Source organism: Gadus macrocephalus, chromosome 19 (genome assembly GCF_031168955.1).
Source record: "Gadus macrocephalus chromosome 19, ASM3116895v1".
In the NCBI taxonomy this organism is placed as follows: domain Eukaryota; kingdom Metazoa; phylum Chordata; class Actinopteri; order Gadiformes; family Gadidae; genus Gadus; species Gadus macrocephalus.
This window is the reverse complement of record NC_082400.1, coordinates 16891850-16914557: the sequence shown is the minus strand read 5'-3', so window position 1 is coordinate 16914557 and position 22708 is coordinate 16891850. Positions and strand designations below refer to the sequence as shown.

At 48.4% G+C, this 22708-nt stretch overlaps 1 protein-coding gene across 1 annotated transcript in view; it reads right to left on the bottom strand.

The window, feature by feature from the left end:
* The window catches only part of LOC132448058 (voltage-dependent calcium channel subunit alpha-2/delta-1-like), a 68443-nt gene that overhangs the window by 15656 nt on the left and 30079 nt on the right, over positions 1 to 22708 (bottom strand). The window contains 11 exon segments of the mRNA XM_060039121.1: positions 40 to 89; positions 358 to 436; positions 647 to 751; positions 1384 to 1542; positions 5929 to 6028; positions 9717 to 9767; positions 10423 to 10492; positions 11207 to 11338; positions 19733 to 19772; positions 19775 to 19852; positions 21905 to 21940. Coding sequence (XP_059895104.1) covers positions 40 to 89; positions 358 to 436; positions 647 to 751; positions 1384 to 1542; positions 5929 to 6028; positions 9717 to 9767; positions 10423 to 10492; positions 11207 to 11338; positions 19733 to 19772; positions 19775 to 19852; positions 21905 to 21940 — 900 coding nt within the window.

Here is a 22708-nt window from a genome sequence, read left to right as displayed (position 1 = left end):
GGCCAAAGTTAAATAGTGCATTGTGCATTTTTTTTTTACCTGAGTGTTTATTCTGATGGCACCTATCGATGGAATCTCGTAGTAGTAGCCTGGGACAAACAATTGATCACATTCAAATATAAATTCAACAAAATAAAACGGAATAATTTAAAAACGTCTCATATCTGTTTTAAAATGTTGTTGCTTGATTGAGATCTTTATTGTCTAATGTTGTGGAAATTCATCTTTGGCCCCACAAACATACACACAAATCAAGACTGCACAGCCCATACAATATACAAGAGCTTCAATTTGAGTGGACTTTGTAGAAAGCAAGTGTGTTGGTTGTGATCAAAGCAAAGCAAATCCCTGTGGTACCTCTGTTTTCGCAGGCCATCGACTGGATTGGTCCCTTATCGTAGTTGTGCTGCCCGACTGAGAATGTGAAGATGCGCACCTTTGAGGCAAAGGACAGAGAGTCAACACGTGGATGGGATTATTTCTTTCTTTTTACAAAAAGGAAGAGCCGACAGCATCTTGCAGTTAGTGATTGTGTGTGTGTGTGTGTGTGTGTGTGTGTGTGAGTGAGTGAGTGAGTGAGTGAGTGAGTGAGTGAGTGAGTGAGTGAGTGAGTGAGTGAGTATGTGTGCGTTGCTTTTAGCCCTACCTTCTTGTCAGAATTGTATTTGTTAAAGATCTCCGTTGCTTTTTCCTCTCCTCCATCAGTGAAGAGCATGATGATCTTGTTGCAGTTAGCCCTGGACGCGTTCATCTACGACACACGCACAAGCAAACGTACACACACCACACACAAACAATATTACGGGATTTATTTTAATCTCATTTTCCACAATTCAATCAACACAGTCTTTGCGAGACTGCATACATAAAGAACAATGTCAACTAAATATTTCTAACTCCGGAACTTTCCATTGCGACATTCAACAGCCTTTTATATAAGTTTAGTTATGCAAAAATCAATCGTGCTGTTGCACAAGTGAACCCAGTTTTGCTCCATTCTGAAGAGACAGAGTGAAGAGAGCCAGATCTGTTCCCTTTCCCGGCCTAGGATTGTGTGTCCTGCCAGGAAAAAGGAAGAATGTTTTCTGTTGAAAGGCTCACTATGAGGCTCCCTGCTCAACAAGTTGTAATCTGTGAATCAACCACCAGAGGGCGCTTTTGGCTCACATTAGAAGGTCTGAATCTGTGGTGACATTTTAGTATACGCTCTCTTTCCTCCAATCACAACCAATTCAGTATCTTCGTTTAACCCATCTAAAAACAACTAGCAGGATGACCATCGTTCCCACAGAAATAGCCGGACCCACACGACAGGCATAAACACACAAAAACGTAATCACACAGTGACATACAGACGCACAGACCCACGCCCCCACCCCCTACCAGGGCAAGCTGCTCGAAGGCCTTCTCGAAGCCCCCGCGGTAGTTGGTGATGCCCTTGGCGGTGATGGCCTGCACGGCCACCTTCAGGATCTTCTTGTTCCTGACGTTGGCCTGCACCAGGTTCTGGAAGCACGCCGCCACCTTGGCCGTCTCATGGAACTGGAGGGGGGTGGGGGGGCCAGGGGCGGGGGGGGGGGGGGGGTCAAGGTTGGGAGGTTTTCAAGGAGAAGAAGACGGCAAGGATGGGAAAGACGGTGGGATAAAGGGGCGAGGGGGTCCTAAGCTTTTTCTGGTTTCATTTCGGGGACCCAAAACACAATCTTGACCCGAAGGCCAAACACTCGGAAAACTCTGGATCCTTTTGTGAAGAATAAAGGGTCGCGCTCAGAGTTTTCCCGGAGTTCCGTGTGTTGTCTGGACGTGCGGCACTTTGGGTCCCAGGTCATGGTTTAAGAAACGCTAGGATAAGGGGGCCATAGGGAAGGCACTCACACATATTTGGGGTAATGCACGGTTTAAATATGTGGTGGGGAGAGAGAGATGCTTTGGACAAGCCAGGAACGAAATGTGATGTTTCCCTTCATTTACGTAACTTCTCGGACTAATGGGACAACATCTAGTCTTCTGTTTATGTAACGTCTCTAAGCATTCATTTACGACTGAATGCCTAAATCATGCATTTAATAGTATTTTGGAGCAGGAATTTCGATTTGAACAGAATTTTGACTGAATAACACAAACCGAATGGAGCTGAGGGTGGAGAACATGGATTTGTAGGAACAAACAGGTCAGGAATGTGAGAAGTGACATGAGGGTGTGAAAATAGAGCAACAATTTAGGAAATGAATGACAACATTGCAGCAATGTTAGACGCTTAAAGTGAAAGTAAAACTGCATAAAATATATCCTGCGGTGTTCAAAGAGTAACTGTATAAACCAAATGATGGTGCCACAGATGGATAGCAATTAATTAATGCACACACAAACACCAACATACACTCTACAGGGTAGCGAGACATGGGTCATTAACAACCAACATCTGGCCCAGCATACAGCAGGCCACCATTAATGACGTTGCTCAACACACCTGCACGCACACACACACACACACACACACACACACACACACACACACACACACACACACACACACACACACACACACACACACACACACACACACACACACACACACACACACACACACACACACACACACACACAATGTGGGTGTTGATTTAGGCATGAATTCAACAACACATTTCTCGTTAACTTCTTAATACCGTCTAGTTGTTTATGTGTGTTAGAAAGTGTGATATGTGATAACGTGTGTGTGTGTGTGTGTGTGTGTGTGTGTGTGTGTGTGTGTGTGTGTGTGTGTGTGTGTGTGTGTGTGTGTGTGTGTGTGTGTGTGTGTGTGTGTGTGTGTGTGGCCTTGCGTCACCCAATCTCTATACTAAGGCAACATGGCATAACTTGCAACATCAGGAAAATTTGATATATCTGCTGGAATGCTTTTGTGCATGATTCTGCATTTGAGAGAAGGCAAGCAGGGAGGGAATGAAAAAGAAAGAAAGAGGAATTCAAATATTTAAATCTACCTGGTGACATTTACTGCATTTACATGTCCTGGCCTTTACTTTGAAAACCAACAAGAGTTCAGACAACATCCACCCCCACTTTAACCCCCCCGCACCGCTTTACCCCCCCCCGCACCGCTTTAACCCCCCACGCACCGCTTGGAAACTACGGCTGCATCTCCAGCTGAAATATCTGCGGTACAATGGAGGAGATTTTCTTTGGGATGCTGGCTCCGAGCCACCAATATACTTATAACCCAGCATCTCTCTGTGATTTAATAAGCAGTCAACAGGGCTTTGAGTTAGCTAGTCGGACCGCTCTAAACAAAAACACAAGCCCTCACTTTTATTGAGGAAATGGAAAGAAAATGTAATTAGAAAATACACAAAAGCCCCCCCCCCCCCTTCCACCCGATTCATATCAAAAGCTAACTGGAAGGAGAAAAAAGCATTTGTGCAGCAGGTCCATTACGAAGGAAGAAAGGGAGTGGAACAGAGAGAAGAACAAACGTTCAGGGAGAGATCTGGGAGGTTTGGGAGGGGGGGTGCATCCTGATACCAATTGCATCCCAGTGCACATCTGCAGAATATTTAGAAGCCTGCTTTTTTAATTTCTATATGAAAAGAAAGCATAATTTTCCTGAATCGGTTCCTCTCAAGATCCAAGGGCTGATAGGAGGACAGGAAATTATGCTAAAAAGTTTGATACATCATAATTGACACAGCATTAAGGGAGGAGAAGTATATTTCTGGTTGCTAGGGCTACATGTACCTCAAAAGAGAAGCACACGCCTTGAACTGCCTTGACAAAATGCTGTGTTGTTATTCCAGGGGCGGGCCATGGCATGTGTTTAGCCAATCAGAGTAATCTGAACCAGACCAGTCTACAACTTGGGGGTCCGTTCTCCTTTGACTCTATCAACACTATCAGAGGATTAAAAAATTACCGGGGCTTTAAGTGTTACCAAGTCAGGTACAACCAATTGACAAAGAGATAAAGGAGAGAGAGAGAAAGATAACAGAAGAGAAGACAGGAGAGAGAAGACAGGAGAGAGAGAGAGAGAGAAGACAGGAGAGAGAGAGAAGACAGGAGAGAGAGAGAGAGAGAGAGAGAGAGAGAGAGAGAGAGAGAGAGAGAGAGAGAGAGAGAGAGAGAGAGAGAGAGAGAGAGAGAGGACAAAAGGAATTTAAGAAACATAACAAGACGGGGAGAACAGACAAGGTCTATATAGTGCTCCATTCACTAATGGATCTCAGAGCTCTGACCTGAGTGCTCGCTGCTGCCTCAAAAGGCTTCACATTTCACTGAGCATGGAGGAAACGCGGACCACCTCAGCAAAAGGCAACCACAAGCTTTGAAATAAGCCCTCGGAAATACTGTTGAGAAGGAACTCTGGGGAGAATATGGGTTTCCTGTGAGGGACTGTTTGTCTTCAGTCACTTGCCTTCTATTCATAACTCAAACTCTCTATTTTATGTTTAGGACTAATGTGGAGGTTCAGAACATGACTTCATGAAGAGCCTTATCTTTGACGTACACTGATGTACTTTATTGCGTATTCAACAAACTCCTGTTTCTTTCGGGTCAGTAAAAGGACATAGTAATATTAGTGAACGTGTGTCCCTGCAGTAATACGACTGAGCCACTGGGGGCGCATGTTTCCATTCTATATATTCATAGACCAGCTCCCATCCATTCGTTTGCACAGTGAGGTCAAAGAGATGCACTCTTTCCCTCCCACTCTATGTCTCACACACTCACATCTCCTGTTGGTCATGTACGGACAGAAACAGCCAAACACACACACACACTCTAAGCATATAGTATGTGCAAACTAAATGCACTTGAGCACAAATGATTGCACACAAATGATAAAGATTTGTCAGTTTACTGCGACGCTACATTAGCTCAAAGAGGTCACTGGCCTTTACACACACACACACACACACACACACACACACACACACACACACACACACACACACACACACACACACACACACACACACACACACACACACACACACACACACACACACACACACACACACACGTGTATGAGCATGAAAAGGCATGCGGTTATAAACACAAATAAACTAAACTATCACTTTAAATGTACACGCTCCAGGTGTGAGCCAGGCCGTGTGTGTGTACCTACAGGTGTGAGCCAGGCCGTGTGTGTGTACCTACAGGTGTGAGACAGGCCGTGTGTCTACCTACAGATGTGCCTCAGGCCATGTGTGTACCTACAGGTGTATGTGTGTGTACCTACAGGTGTGTGTGTGTGTACCTACAGGTGTGTGTGTGTGTGTACCTACAGGTGTGTGTGTGTGTACCTACAGGTGTGTGTGTGTGTACCTACAGGTGTGTGTGTGTGTGTACCTACAGGTGTGTGTGTGTGTACCTACAGGTGTGCGTGTGTGTACCTACAGGTGTGAGACAGGCCGTGTGTGTACCTACAGGTGTATGTGTGTGTACCTACAGGTGTGTGTGTGTGTGTACCTACAGGTGTGTGTGTGTGTGTGTGTACCTACAGGTGTGTGTGTGTGTGTGTGTGTGTGTACCTACAGGTGTGTGTGTGTACCTACAGGTGTGTGTGTGTGTGTACCTACAGGTGTGTGTGTGTGTGTGTACCTACAGGTGTGTGTGTGTGTGTGTGTGTGTGTACCTACAGGTGTGTGTGTGTGTGTGTACCTACAGGTGTGTGTACCTACAGGTGTGTGTGTGTGTACCTACAGGTGTGTGTGTGTGTACCTACAGGTGTGTGTGTGTGTACCTACAGGTGTGTGTGTGTGTACCTACAGGTGTGTGTGTGTGTACCTACAGGTGTGTGTGCGTGTACCTACAGGTGTGTGTGCGTGTACCTACAGGTGTGTGTGCGTGTACCTACAGGTGTGTGTGTGTGTGTGTACCTACAGGTGTATGTGTGTGTACCTACAGGTGTGTGTGTGTGTGTGTACCTACAGACACCACGTTGACGTAGTCGTCGTCAGAGAGCGTCTCCAGCATCTCGCTGACCGACGTCCGGATCAGCTTCAGGGTGAGGCCTGACACACTGCCGCTCCTACGGGGGCGGAGAGAGCGCCGTTAAACGGGGGGGCGGAGAGAGCGCCGTTAAAGGGGAGGGGCGGAGAGAGCGCCGTTAAAGGGGAGGGGCGGAGAGAGCGCCGTTAAAGGGGAGGGGCGGAGAGAGAGAGCGCCGTTAAAGGGGAGGTCACAGTGAGGCCACGTTAAAGGGGAGGTCACTGTGAGGCCACGTTAAAGGGGAGGTCACTGTGAGGCCACGTTAAAGGGGAGGTCGCTGTGAGGCCACGTTAAAGGGGAGGTCGCAGTGAGGCCACGTTAAAGGGGAGGTCGCAGTGAGGCCACGTTAAAGGGGAGGCCGCAGTGAGGCCACGTTAAAGGGGAGGTCGTAGTGAGGCCGCGTTAAAGGGGAGGCCGCAGTGAGGCCACGTTAAAGGGGAGGTCGCTGTGAGGCCACGTTAAAGGGGAGGCCGCAGTGAGGCCGCGTTAAAAGGGAGGCCGCAGTGAGGCCACGTTAAAGGGGAGGTCGCTGTGAGGCCACGTTAAAGGGGAGGCCGCAGTGAGGCCACGTTAAAGGGGAGGTCGCTGTGAGGCCACGTTAAAGGGGAGGTCGCTGTGAGGCCGCGTTAAAGGGGAGGTCGTAGTGAGGCCGCGTTAAAGGGGAGGTCGCTGTGAGGCCACGTTAAAGGGGAGGCCGCAGTGAGGCCACGTTAAAGGGGAGGTCGCTGTGAGGCCCCGTTAAAGGGGAGGTCGCTGTGAGGCCGCGTTAAAGGGGAGGTCGTAGTGAGGCCGCGTTAAAGGGGAGGCCGCAGTGAGGCCACGTTAAAGGGGAGGTCGCAGTGAGGCCACGTTAAAGGGGAGGTCGCTGTGAGGCCACGTTAAAGGGGAGGTCGCAGTGAGGCCACGTTAAAGGGAGGCCGCAGTGTAGCCACGTTAAAGGGGAGGTCGCTGTGAGGCCACGTTAAAGGGGAGGTCGCTGTGAGGCCACGTTAAAGGGGAGGTCGTAGTGAGGCCACGTTAAAGGGGAGGTCGCTGTGAGGCCACGTTAAAGGGGAGGTCGCTGTGTAGCCACGTTAAAGGGGAGGTCGCTGTGTAGCCACGTTAAAGGGGAGGTCGCTGTGTAGCCACGTTAAAGGGGAGGTCGCTGTGAGGCCACGTTAAAGGGGAGGTCGCTGTGAGGCCACGTTAAAGGGGAGGTCGCTGTGAGGCCATGTTAAAGGGGAGGTCGCAGTGAGGCCACGTTAAAGGGGAGGTCGCTGTGTAGCCACGTTAAAGGGGAGGTCGCTGTGAGGCCACGTTAAAGGGGAGGTCGCTGTGAGGCCACGTTAAAGGGGAGGTCGCTGTGAGGCCACGTTAAAGGGGAGGTCGCAGTGAGGCCACGTTAAAGGGGAGGCCGCAGTGTAGCCACGTTAAAGGGGAGGTCGCTGTGAGGCCACGTTAAAGGGGAGGTCGCTGTGAGGCCACGTTAAAGGGGAGGTCGTAGTGAGGCCACGTTAAAGGGGAGGTCGCTGTGAGGCCACGTTAAAGGGGAGGTCGCTGTGTAGCCACGTTAAAGGGGAGGTCGCTGTGTAGCCACGTTAAAGGGGAGGTCGCTGTGAGGCCACGTTAAAGGGGAGGTCGCTGTGAGGCCACGTTAAAGGGGAGGTCGCTGTGAGGCCACGTTAAAGGGGAGGTCGCAGTGAGGCCACGTTAAAGGGGAGGTCGCAGTGAGGCCACGTTAAAGGGGAGGCCGCAGTGAGGCCACGTTAAAGGGGAGGTCGCTGTGAGGCCACGTTAAAGGGGAGGTCGCTGTGAGGCCACGTCAAAGGGGAGGGCGCTGTGAGGCCACGTTAAAGGGGAGGTCGCAGTGAGGCCACGTTAAAGGGGAGGTCGCTGTGAGGCCACGTTAAAGGGGAGGTCGCAGTGAGGCCACGTTAAAGGGGAGGTCGCTGTGAGGCTACGTTAAAGGGGAGGTCGCTGTGAGGCCACGTTAAAGGGGAGGTCGCTGTGAGGCCACGTTAAAGGGGAGGTCGCAGTGAGGCCACGTTAAAGGGAAGGTCGCTGTGAGGCCACGTTAAAGGGGAGGTCGCTGTGAGACCACGTTAAAGGGGAGGCCGCAGTGAGGCCGCGTTAAAGGGGAGGTCGCAGTGAGGCCACGTTAAAGGGGAGGTCGCTGTGAGGCCACGTTAAAGGGGAGGTCGTAGTGAGGCCACGTTAAAGGGGAGGTCGCTGTGAGGCCACGTTAAAGGGGAGGTCGCTGTGTAGCCACGTTAAAGGGGAGGTCGCTGTGTAGCCACGTTAAAGGGGAGGTCGCTGTGAGGCCACGTTAAAGGGGAGGTCGCTGTGAGGCCACGTTAAAGGGGAGGTCGCTGTGAGGCCACGTTAAAGGGGAGGTCGCAGTGAGGCCACGTTAAAGGGGAGGCCTGCTTCAAACGGGTCTGGTGGAAGAAATCAATATCAACAACATCGACATGAACCAATCACGTTCATTCCAGATTCAGATTAATAGTGAATAGTGAATGTCCATCTTTTCCAGTATTTCCCCGCAGAAACCGAGTTGATGGAGCAATACTCTCCAGACCGGGGATAGCAGAGCCTAATGGCTCCTCCTCAAGTCCTCTAGTTCAGTATGTGTTCCATACTCATTAACTCTCACTTATAAATAATAATCAAATGAATGATCTTATGGATGGATAATTTACCCCATCCACGCACATCTCTTGATGCATCACCACACACACACACACACACACACACACGCACACACACACACACACACACACGGTAAAAATCCATTAATGAGTCATTCAAGAGATCAAGTTAGCTTTAAAGCGCGGCAACAAGACATGCATGATACATGGCGAATAACCAAGAGAAAGGCTGGCATCATTAGCCCACAATAACGACACAAGTTGAGTTGCATTCACAGTATCTCCGCTAATGAGCTATCATACGGATCGAAAGCCTGCTGCACTCGGGCACACGTTGAGCCACTACCTCATTATTCAGGGTCCAAACAAAGACACCTTCTGACTTTAACGGTATTTTACACCGCATTGTCCCTTTGCTATAAACTGGAAATGGAACTGATATGATTCCAAGCAGGAGTCTAAATACAGCTCTTTGTGGCTTCCAGCACGTAAAAAGCACGTCTGACATTTTGTGAAATAATTTCGTGAGAGAAACTACAACTTGAGTTTGCTTACATCTGATATTTCACAGAGCTGCTTTCTAATTAAGTCCTTGGAGCTACGCCAGAAAATCCATTCTGGAGTGCACTTTATCCCCCGGCCCTATAAGATTAATGATGTTAAATTACTTTTGCTTTATGGATGATGAAAAAAATATATAGTTGTAATAAATACAGAGCTGATATAGAGTGGCAGATTGAAACCCATCAATCACACTCAATCTGAAGATGTCCGAAGCAGGAAGCTTGATAATCAATAATCGGCATCGCTGGTTGTGACGCTTGCACACTTCAGCAGCCGCTTCTCACAAAAACGGAAAGAGCCTCAAGTCGAGGCTACCCTGAATGTCTGCTCTAATTCCAGGTGTTAATGAGAGGAATAAACAGTGAAGCTATGAATAATATCGTTGGAGTTATGACTAAACGGTGGTCGTTTTGGACTTTGGACGAGTGTTGAGAGTGAACAGTGAACTCCCCCTCATCACTCCTGGCGTGTTCGAATGAAATGGGATTGGACCGTAGAAATAAACAACCGCTGAATCACAAGGTCGGCACTCACGCATCCACCAGGATCAGCATGTCCTTTGGGGAGGCTGCTCCCTGGATGTACCTGGTGAGTCAAAACACACACACACACACACACACACACACACACACACACACTTTATTAGAAAAGCCTTAAACTTTCTTCCATTTCCATATATTTAATATCCACTTTGCTCGCCAACTTCCGTGTCTGGCTCAAAGTGGACAAACATCACTCTGTGTTTGTGTTTCTATAAATCTCGCCTTGATTTCATTCCTACCGGCACCACATCCTTAATGTATCCCCCGATTAACACAAGAAACTTGAAAACTGTTTACAGGCCAGCCCAGTAGGTGAACGTGGTGAGGTTACATGACAGCGTTTAAGAGTATTGCTGAATGTCCCGAAAGCATCACAAAGCTTTTGTGCGCACAACCCTTTGATCATCCCATTCCCCTGATGAGATTAAAGTGTGCGTGTGTCTTTGTGTGTGTGCGCATGTAACTATGTTTGTGTGCGTGCATGAGTGCATGGATGTGTGTATACATGTGGGTCTTTGAGTGGATGTGTATCTGTTTGAATGTGTGTGTGTGCGTGTGTTTGCATTAGTGTGTGTTCAACAGAACAGGTGCGCTCTGTGAGCCTGGTTTACATGAGGCTCACTAATCTCAGTAACATCAGGCAGTTTAATGAGACTCGGTTCTATCCCATAATAATAATAATCAGACACCAGTCTCACCAGGGCCGCCTGCGCACGTCGTACAGGTCGATCTTCTGCTGGGTCTTACTGGAGTCCATCCAGGGGGACGCTGGGGAGGGGATTGAAGTCAACAGAAACAACGCTTCAATGGTGTCCTATGGGCACACCTGCAGAGACAGCCCTCTGATTGGCTACAGAGACAGTCCTCTGATTGGCTACAGAGACAGGCCTCTGATTGGCTACAGAGACCGGCCTCTGATTGGCTACAGAGACCGGCCTCTGATTGGCTACAGAGACAGGCCTCTGATTGGCTACAGAGACAGTCCTCTGATTGGCTACAGAGACAGCCCTCTGATTGGCTACAGAGACAGCCCTCTGATTGGCTACAGAGACAGGCCTCTGATTGGCTACAGAGACAGTCCTTTGATTGGCTACAGAGACAGTCCTTTGATTGGCTACAGAGACCGTCCTCTGATTGGCTACAGAGACCGTCCTCTGATTAGCTACAGAGACCGTCCTCTGATTGGCTACAGAGACCGTCAGACAGGCCTCTGATTGGCTAAAGAGACAGTCCTCTGATTGGCTACAGAGACCGTCCTCTGATTGGCTACAGAGACCGTCCTCTGATTGGCTACAGAGACCGTCCTCTGATTGGCTACAGAGACAAGCCTCTGATTGGCTAAAGAGACCGTCAGACAGGCCTCTGATTGGCTAAAGAGACAGTCCTCTGATTGGCTACAGAGACCGTCCTCTGATTGGCTAAAGAGACAGTCCTCTGATTGGCTACAGAGACAGTCCTCTGATTGGCTACAGAGACACTCACCTGGGAAGAAGCGAGCCAATCCGGTGGCAGAGCCGAACACCTGCCACAGCAGAGAGGGGTCCTCCTCTTTGTTCTTGCGGAACACATCCTCCAACGCCTCGGTCCAGTTCAGCTCATTCAGCACGATGGTGGCTGCACGCACACACACGCACACACACACGCACACAGACACACACACGCACACACACACACAAGGGAAGATCATTATGAGCACATAGTTGCATGCTGATCCTGAAGTAGACCCCAGCCCGTATTGATAAGATGAGCCCTTCTCTTTCGCCGTTGCTTTGGATGAGAGTAAACATCGTGCATTGCTCTGGTAGACCCTGCACTGTTCAGCACAGGAATAGGCATTCACTCCTGACCTTTGACCTCTTAAGAACCCTAGCTGCAGCCAAGACGTTGCTACACGACACTGCCTACCTACTGTATATCAGGAAGCCTCCCGTTCAAAAATCAAACAGACTAAATAACTAGAAAGCGAATCAAACCAACGTGTTTATTTTGTGAACGTGTTGTTGTGTACATGCTGTTCACATATTAATGAAGAAGGAAAGAAGACTTCCTGAGAATCTGATTAAGAGCGAGGAAACCGACAGTGTTGTCTTTGGCCCGAGTTCAACGGCGCCATCGGTCTACTCTGCCCACGGGGCAGTGAGTATATTGGGTTTTTGTTGAAAGAGATTGTTGCATTGAATGCTAAAGTCGAAACCGCAAAGCAGAAGAACAGATCCACCTCACACACACAAACTCAAAATGTCAGTCGCCCTACGATATATATATATATATAGATTTTTAATCCTCTAATCTTCGTCAGACCAACGTAGACCAACGTTTTCGCAGAAACGGAATTGATGTTGCAGACCCTGATTTCCTCCCCAGCCGTCACAAGAAGCAGTACCGTCTTATATAAGAGAACTGCCGAGCGTGACTGTTACTCTTTAAGGGCTGGAGCCCCCCCCCAAAGGCTTGTCTGCGTGACGTCTGAGTCAGGGGGGAGACTGTCTCAGCCAGGGAACTCGCTGATCACTTGTTGGAACTGCTCTGCATGGATGTTGCCGATCTCAGATGAAAATTTAATTGGATGAACCAGATGAATTTGAACCAGATGAAAAGTGTATTAGCATACATGCTCGTTTTCAACACCTGTCCAGGTGTGTCTGTTTAGTATGGTAACCACAATAGTGTGTATCTCTAGACCTGGGGTTATAAAAGTCAAGTTTTTTTCATCTATTTCAGAAATGGTTACCGACAGGCAATCAGAAGCTCTAAACCACGACACAACCACACACACACACACACACACACACACACACACACACACACACAACCACACACACACACACACACACACACACTGCTCAGACCGTAACAACAACAACAACAAGCGTGGAAGCGAAGCCGAGAAAAAAATAAGAAGTCTCTGATCGAAGGTGAGCCGGCGGACGGGATAAATCAAAGCACCGTCCCCCCGGACACGTCCATCTCATCACAGCCACGCGTCGCTGGACCACGCTCCCCCCCCCTCCCAGGAGCAGGGATTGCCTTGGCAACCCTCTCTGTCAGCCGCCCATCCCACCTCCCAGGGGACTGCAGAAGTGTTTGCACTGTTTGTGTGTGCGTGAACGAGTGAGCGAGGGCAAGAGGGAGAGTACGTGGGTTTTCCCTTGCCAGTATATTTTGTTTGTGGGAAGGAAATAATGTTTATGCTTACCTATTACCTATTACTTACTGTTTCTTGTTTCTGTGAGAGTGTGAGGGACCGGCGTGGTCGCCCCACGTATCTGGGATACGGCCAACTGGGAATTCCGAGTGTGGGCAAAAATGAGGGCAACGGACAGAGGACTAAGAAAGAAGTGAAGTTTTAATGTCTCCAAAACATTCACACAAAAATCGAGCAATGTTTCAAAATGAAAAGGAAATGACGTCAGCAAACATAAACTAAGAAAATATAACATAGCATAGCCTAACATGAATCGAGCATAGCGTTACTAGTACTGGCCTCACATCAAGCCAGCACCTACCCTCAGCCTCTAACACCAAATGAGCAGCCCTTAAATAGGGAAATGCCAATTGGCCCAATCAAGGCCGTATGGGCCAGACCATTAGTAGGGGGGGGAACATTCTTCACCTAAAGCTATTTTACTACAGCCCAATCTAATATATATATATACACAAACACACAATATAATAATAACAATAGCTCCAATGCGAGACAGTGAGAAGGGGGAGGATTTCACCTTCTCACAGAGAGAAATAATGTGTGTTTCTGCGTAGCTATACTACAATGTACATTTCAGTGGCAATGGGTCCGTGTGCGTGTTTGTGAGTACGTGAGTGCATGTTTGTGTGTGTATGTTCCTCCGTGTGCCCGTACTTCATCACTAATGAGCGACAGAGGGGATCCATCAGACCCGGGTCACTCAGAACTACCCCGACCCCCCCCCCCCCCGCCCCCCCCCCCAGAGACCAATCAATCAGGGAGGACATCCCTCATCCTCACGCCTCTCCATCCACTCAACACCATCCGGTTCGATCCCGCCTCATCGCCACTTGGTCACCTGGACCCTCCCCAAGGAGAACTGACTCACGGCCGAGATCCATCTGCGTGTAATCACCTGGCAGCCTCAGTGGCTCTAGGCGGGGGCTGGTGACCAAGAGAGGCTGATAAAACAGCTCACTCATGCACTAGCGTCCATTTAACCCATAGAGGGCAATTTGAGTCCATATTTACATCTCATTGTGCTTCTGAGTCCCGTTATGCACCTGGATTAATCCTCATCACGACTCTGTACTTCTGGAATAAGTGTCTCTAGGGTACTCCGTTAATAAGGTACATCAGTGCTGAGGAGGACGGTGAGGGGAAGGGGGAGGGATGGAGAAGGGGAGGTTTTGGGTACCAGGCCGTGCCGGCGTCGTGCCTTCGCTGGCGGCCGGCTGGGAGCTCTCAGGGTGATTACAGGGCAGGCAGCTGACAGGAAACCCAATAATCAGCACATCAGGGAGGACCATCCACTCAATAAACCCGCTGCTGCTGTCACACACACACGCACACTGGCACTGACACAGAGACACACACAGTTAAAACGTGGACACAGACACACAAACACACACACACACACACTGACACCGAGACACACAGCATGAACGCACGCACACACAAAAACATACGCACACACACAAACAAACAGAAACTCACAAATCATGACCACACGCACGCACGCAAACGTACATGCATACACACACACACACACACACACACAGACTGCATGCGCGCACACACACTCACACATTTACCAAGCTACAAATACCCGAAATTGTATGTAAGGTGATTGGAACAAAGGAGAAAAGGAAGGAAATGGAGGGAGAAAGGCAGAAGGAGGTGAGGAGGAGGAGAACCAGGAGGAAAGCTACAGGGACATCTGTTTGATGTAATGAATACGGATAGTTTGAATCGATGAGATATTGATGAAAAACCGATAAGTCACACACATTTCGTGTTTTGTATTTATAAATCTCTAAATGTCTACTATTCAAATCCACCTGTTGTTTAAAGACATAATATAACAACAGCTCTACTTCTCAGTTCATAGGAAATATTTGATGGACAGAAAATGATACTTGGAAATATAGTAGCATTGAAATGGTATCTGAATCAATAGAGTACCATTGATGACACACACGCACACGCACACACACACACACACACACACTTCCCCTGTATCCTGAGCTTCACAGCATTGACCATAAACCCCACGGACTCACAAAATATCCTTGTGCGCATGTGTGTGCGCATGTGTGTGCGCATGACAGGTGCCACACCCTCGTCTTCCTAATGAGAGTAAAAACAACACATACAGAGCCATTCAGTCCCAACACACACACACACACACCTCTGTACACGGTTGAGTAATGCCCTCAGCCACCCGTGAGTCTCTTTCTCGGTCTGTCGGTCTGTCCCTCGTCTCCCTCTCCCTCCGTCTCACACACACACACACACACACACACCTTTTTTTTGTCCTGCCGGGCCACCCACACTGGAGCAGCAGGGGAATAGATTCCAATCAACAGTAAACGAAGAGAGTGGGAGGAGGGAGAGGGAGGGGAGGGAGAGGTGAGGGAGGAGGGAGGGAGGTAGAGGGAGGAAGGAGGCAGGGAGGGAGCGGACAAGGTCGGAGGAGGGGAGGGAGAGGTGAGGGAGGAGGGAGGAGAGGGAGAAAAGACAGGAGAGCATAGGCAAAGGCGGAGAGAGGGAAGAAAAGGACCGAGGGATGGAGGGAGGGGTGAGAGAAGAGAGGAGAGGAGAGGAGGAGGTGGGGAGGGAGGGAGGGATGGGAGAGGAGAAAGGGGGGAGTGGTGCGCCAGATGAGGGTGTGAGAGAAGGTGAAGGAGAGAAGAAGGAGAGAAGAAAGAAGAAATATGCTAGAGGAGAGGGACAAAACCCTTTAGTCTCTCGCCCTCTCTCCGTTCCCCTCTGTCTCTCCATTGAAGCAGTAAATAAAATCACAAGGGTGACACAGTGGACAAAAGTAAGTAATACAACCTTTCAGGATCGGCCCTCTTCCGGTGTGTGGGTATGCATGTTTGTGTGAGTGTGTGTTTGTTTGAGTTCATGCAAATTACAGCAGAGAGAGTGTGCGTGCGTGTGTGAGTGAAGGTGTTTATGGAAAAGGTCATCAGACATTCAACATAAAGACACAGGACCACACACAAACCAAAAAAAACCCACACAAACAAACGCACACTTGCAGAAACATCGTCATGGCAACGCTGGCAGTCCCAGACAGCCAGAGTTGCATCAATGTGGCAGCACAACCGAGAAAGCGACACACACACACAGAGAGAGAGAGAGAGAGAGAGAGAGAGAGAGAGAGAGAGAGAGAGAGAGAGAGAGAGAGAGAGAGAGAGAGAGAGAGAGCCATACATATAAGGAGAGGACAGGACATTAATGCCTTCATGATGAACTGAAGGACAGAAATACAGTGGGATGGCAATGGGCAAAAGGGAATGAATGGGTGAGAAAAGGACAAGAGGTCAGAGGTCACCTACCGATGTGTCAGAGAGAGAAATTCGAGAGAAAGGTATGAAGAGAGAGAGAGGCAGAAATAGAAGAGGGGTGAACGGAGTGAGCGAGGAAGGGAGAGAATGAGAGACAACGATGAATCACATTAGTAAAAGGACAACCAATCCTCCCTCTCAACACCCTCCAAGCCCTCCCTCCATCCCCCCGCCCCAGCGAATGCACACCCCTCACTCATGGTTAGACTCATTTATGGTAAAAATAGACAAGAACATTCGGCCATTTTTTGAAAATGACAAAAATGCGCTTGGGCAGTCGGCCGCTGTCCCTCCAAACGGGTCTCAAAGCGCTTCCCCGTTAAAGTCGCTCACCGCTCGGATGGAGAGGCCGAGACGCACGCAGGCAGGCGGTGCGTCCGCCAGCGAGCCACTCCTTCAGCATCAGTAAAACCTTCCTGCAGAGGCCTAATGCTGGACTTCATGTTCTCCTCTTGAATGCAGTCATCGCCCCGCCTCCGCTGGCCTCGCGGTCACATCGCATCAGCCTCACGGAGACGGCATTGATGTCGTCAACCCCCAGCATTCACAGCCTTTACTGTCTCTCTCGCTTTGTGGTGTTCACTCTTCCACCCTGTGTGTGTGTGTGTGTGTGTGTGTGTGTGTGTGTGTGTGTGTGTGTGTGTGTGTGTGTGTGTCCATGGCCTGGATGTCATTTTGTGTATCAGTGGGTTTATGTTTACACCAAGAATAATGACCAGTACAGTGCTTGTGAAGCGCGCACGCGCACGTGTGTGTGTGTGTGTGTGTGTGAGTTTCTAACACTGGACATGCTGTACCCATCGGTGTCCTGCAGTCCGATGATTAAGCTCTCAGGGCTGTGACGCAGTGTGTGTGTGTGTGTGTGTGTGTGTGTGTGTGTGTGTGTGTGTGTCTCTCTGCTAAACCCTCATTTGGCCTTCATCACTCTCCTAACCAGGGGACTTTGCAGCGGCCATATGCAGCGTATAAATAAACACATCAGGCACAAAGCAGAGCAGGGACCCCACTGGGCAGACCCTGAGCGTTAGCCCCTCACACGCTCCCCTAACAGGAAGAGAGCAGCCTGCCTGCGCCATACAAGGCGCGCACACATCCAACACCCAAATTAAACCAGCACCACCTCCCTCGGCCCGCCCCCTGCCGCCACGCGGACTGGCGTCAGGCCGCCGCCACCCCCCTGGTCCCCCCGCAAAGTCGACGGGGGGGGGGGGGGGGGACCAGGCTCGACAGGGCGAGCGTGGGCGAGGACCTCCCTGACCACGTGATTAGCCGTAGACAAAACACGCGTCACTCTGGAAAACAAACCACTGATCGAACACGACAACATTTTGACGTCGATGTTAATCCAGCGGACGTGGTTCAGCCGGTATGGGGTCTTGTTTATGTGGGTCCAGCAGACCCCCAGACGCAGAGGGTCAAGCTCTGCTGGAAAGGAAGGCCCCCCCCACCCACCCCCCTGGCGTCGGTGAGGGGAGGGAGAGGAGCGACCGATTCGGACCGATTACCCTGAAGTGGCCCGCCGCGCGCCCCTGAGAATAATTCAGGGTTCGTGGGGCTGGGGGCTCGGGGGGAATCGGTCAGGCTCGAGTCAGGGTCGAAATAAAGACGAGGAAAAATAGACTAGAGCGCAAACTTTGGGCAGTATCCTCCCTCCAGCACACCCCGACGAATACGCCATCGCTTTGCCAATTTGTTTCAGTTATGTCAAAGTGCGCCCCAAGCTGCACTGCATTAGACCGTCTTAAAAGGTAAAGGCAGCGTGTTGGACCCAAACCTTTTGGATCGCCGGCCCAAATGAATGTCATCACTGATGCTACTGTAGATCCGATTGGCTCGAATGACTGCCGGCAACTGCAGTAACACAAGTTTAAACACAGATGGCGCTGTCGCTGACGTGTTTCTCTGTGACCCCGGGTTGACTACCTGAAGCGTTACCTCGTGTTATTTAAATACCTTTGGAAAACACTTTGAATGTCTCAATGTCAGTTCGGTACTCTTATAACGACGAACCGAATGCTTAGCGGCTTTTTGTTATTGTTTGTGCATACGCAAATAAACTTGCATTTTTTATTGAAACATGCCTTCTTTCCATCCTTTGGGAAACATCAGAAGTGAGCTCCACTCCCAGACGTTGAACCCTCAGTATCAGTGGTGGCGGAGCCGTTGAGTGGGGCGGGACAGAGGCCGGAGGTTCCAGTGTGTGTGGGAATGCGAGGACCAGCTGGTGAACCCGATGACAGGGAGGGCAGGGCGCTATCTGGTCGACCACTGCCCGGTCGAGAGCTGGGTTATATATAGCCTGGAGCGGCCTAGGTGGGCAACCGAGAGAGAGAGAGAGAGACAGAGACAGAGACAGAGACAGAGACAGAGAGAGAGAGAGAGAGAGAGAGAGAGAGAGAGAGAGAGAGAGAGAGAGCGCTTGGAGGCTAGGTTCTGTGTCAGGAGAATGAGGACTGAAAAAGTGGACATTACAGTCGACAGAGAGAGCGAGAGGGAGAACGAGAGGGTGAGGAGGTGAGGGATAGACTGGAAAAGAGAAGACAGGAGAGTAGCGAAGGTAGCAGTGAGTGGCAGGTAAGAGAAACACGCAGGTGTGGAGTGCGGATGTGTCATTGTGTATAAAAGGTGTGAATCTACACCCCCCCGCACTGGACAGGGCAGGTGTGAGGGAGAGAGAGGGGGAGGGAGGGCGAGTTGCACCCACGTACGAGACGCAGGGGGTGTGTGTGTGTGTGTGTGTGTGTGTGTGTGTGTGTGTGTGTGTGTGTGTGTGTGTGTGTGTGTGTGTGTGTGTGTGTGTGTGTGTGTGTGTGTGTGTGTGTGTGTGTGTGTGTGTGTGTGTGTGTGTGTGTGTGTGTGCGCGCTCATGTAACAGGGTGTCATATCTCTTAAATCATAATTACACAAAATTGCCTTTGTTTTGTTCTATTACCTGAAGTGTAGCTTTCCATGCCGCCTGATGTGCCCCTTTCTATTTGATTTTGTTCTTTGATTTGGCTCCACCTCCTTCTGTACTCCCGCCCACATTCCCGAGAACCCCATAAGTTTCCCATGCTCCCTTTGTTCTGGTTCCCTTGGGAAGAGGTGTGTACATTTATTTTGTGATCAAATCTTTGACCATCTTATAGCTTATCATTCATTATATTATTTATTTTGATTATACATTGTTTAATTGAAGTCTGGGGTAAATATCTATCCATGCATAGATTTCAGTGTTTTGGGGAACTTTGTGTTTTGTTGCGATGTCCTAGCCTGCACCTGACCCTCGTAGTCATGCTAGTTCCCCTCCCCCCCTGTGTGTTTCGTAGAGGAGTTGGAGTAAGGGCACTTGCTAAGAGGAAGCTATTTGTTCATGTGTACCTTCAGCAACGAATAAATGGACGTCGGAGTTCCCGAGTCCGGACAGATCGTGGGTCACGTCGTTCATTAAAAAAAGAAAACACAAAGCAGATTCAGCCGGTCACTCACAGCCATTGTATATGTCCGTGGGGATGTGCACGGCGGTGTGGTGTTGTAGGACACCTTCCGTTTGAAGTCGGGGTCGTCCTGGAAGTCGTCTGGGACAAAGCGTTTATTCGTCTGGTTAATCTGTAGGAGACATAAACAATTAAGGCTTGACGCGGTTAAAACCGACCTCCAGAGGTTTGGACCTCCTTCCATTCCCTGTAAGCTATAGGGCTCTACAAGTGAAAGTGAAACTAAATAATTTAGAAAGAAAATAGGCATCTGATGTGATTTATGTGCTAGATATCATTTATTATACCACGGTCTGGGGGAATACTCGATTCTGATGGCTGCAGGTTTGCATTAGCTCCTGATATACGGACTCCTGCTAAGTTGTTCCAGTCAAATTGTCTGTTCAGCCTTCAAAACGAGAGCTGGTAAATTGTGAAAAAATGCATTAAACTGTAATCAGAAAAAGCGTTTATATGCTATATACCCTATAGTATTTGTTGTATAAAGGCTGGGACGAATTTCAAATTATAAATATATACAATGCATAACGTTAGCTCTATGTACACTTTATGTTGAAAGTATAGATAGACTGTCACGATTCCCATTGAAACGAATGGTGCGGTGATTCGGTCTTGAAAACTAGAAATGGTCAATTGTAAAAAAAGAATTAAACTGTAATCAGACAACGCTGTTATATGCTATAGACCCCAGAGTATCTGTGGTATAAAGCCTGGGACGAATTTCGAATTATAAATATGTACAATGCATAACGTTAGCTCTAAGGTCCGTCCTATTTACTGGAGGAGTGAACAACGATCCGTTGCATAAGTACCTTACGGGAGGGTAATGGTTGTTCCAGGAATTAGTCAAACCCTCAGGCGTTACCAGGGAAACAAAGTTATGGCTTGTGAAAAGTTTTAAATTTGGATTGTAAAACACATGAAAATATAAATATAAATCTTAATTTATTTTCGTCGTCCATTAATTCCTGATAATGGACACCTCGTCGGGCATTATCCCTTACTTACAGAACATATAATTATTATTTCTTAAAGTTAATAAAGTACTGGCTAAACTCATAAAATACTTCACTTTGTTAAACTCTAGTATGAAAGGCAAATATTTTTATAGTTCATCAACTTTAAGTGGCAGTATTTATTAAAGAGCAAGTCCACTGAATATTTTTAATTGACAATTCCGTCGACTTGTGAATGCGCTTTAGAAATATAAAGCCACACGTGTTACAGAATGAAACTGCAGATCCAATCTGCATCTTCAAATAAGAGTCGCACCGGTTAAGACATTCATTCTTTAACACATTCGTGATTTCGTTCATGACTCGTTTTTGGGGTGTTTCCCTGTTCAATAACCAAAAATACTCCTTCAAAGAAACACATACAAACAGAGTTGTATGTGTTGTACACGTACAGTCTCATTTGACTCCATGACATGAAATTATTTTATTAACGTGGGAAGGAATCGTAACGAACAACTGTGTTTAATGTAAAAGGACATTTAAACAGCTGATGTTTGAGTATAAACTGCCCTAATATAGTTAACAGACACTGAAAGCATTAAAACAGAGAGGGCAGGGAGAGCGTTCTCAATGTGTGTGTGCGTGCGTGTGTGTGTGTGCGTGCTCGCGTGTGGTGCGTTATTTATGCCGGAGATGCAGGCTGGGACAGTGGTGGAGATTGGGCGTTGATCCCAGCTCATCCGAGCAGACAGATGACTTCCAGGGCCAGCGAAGGCATTGGATATCTCACGCATGTTCAAGTGCCCCTGGAGCATGATAGAGAGAGCTACACTGCCCACGCACACCCATCCAGCGCAGCAAAACCAATACAATAGTGGCAGGAGTCATCTATTCGACACACACACACACACATACAAGCACACACACACTGGCAGTGGACATGCACACACAGCCTTCACTTGAATGTCTTTTGGAGCTGGGTCACAAACCCAGAGGCTTAAGCTACATGGATAAATGGTGTATATAAGCAATAAGGGTGTGCGTAAATAATTCTGTGCTAACACTATCCCAGCAAAGCAGATGGGGTTGCCATGGTTATTACGACGCAATGGCCAGCCAAGACCCTCTGCCTTAGCTGTTGGGGGTACACCGCATGCACGACTCGGGATTGATCAGATGTAATGGAGGGTAACGCAAAGCATACTCACGCCATCTTTGGAGTTGTAGTAAATAATTTCGTCTTCCTGTGTGAAATGGGAGAGATTCAGAGAGAAATGCAAACGGGTGAGCCACAAGGTCAAAAGATAACAGCGGGAATGTATTAGATGTATACAATAAATGTGTTGAATTTCCTGTGTTGTTTCCTGTCGTCAGTGAAAACACTAGCAAGGCGCTAACAAGCTAGGTTAGCTTCTGACATATAACTGCCCAGGGGTATATGTTTGCTAGCAAGCACCACCTGCCTACAACCTCACACTATACAAGCTTAGAGTAGCAGCAACACGAATAGGGAATTTTGACAGCTTCCACTACTTCTGTATACAGTAAACGCCAAGCTATTAAATCAGCTCCCAAGTAGCAACTCAGTCCTCAACCTTACACAAAAACAATCCAATCAAATCGATTGAGAAAGTCTTGATAGTGTAATACATTTCTTATAAATTAACTAAGTATAAATGCTAAATTTGTAATATATTAATTGGTTTTCAAAATACATTATATTCAGAAAAAAAAGTTGAGTTTGCCTACATTTGGCAGAAAAGTTACAGCGATTTTTCAGCCTTCTGTAAAATGTTTATTCGTAAAAAATACATTGGCAGGCCTGCGTTATACTTCCTTAATACACAAGCTAATGAAAGCTATTGCCTGAAGAGTGCACAGGCAAAGTAAGTGTGTGTGCAGAACGTGTGTTGGTGTGTGTTGGTGTGTGTTAGTGTGTGTTGGGGCACACATATGGGTGTCAACGGGTGCAAATAATCTACTGATATGTAAAATATAAAGCCTGACTTGAT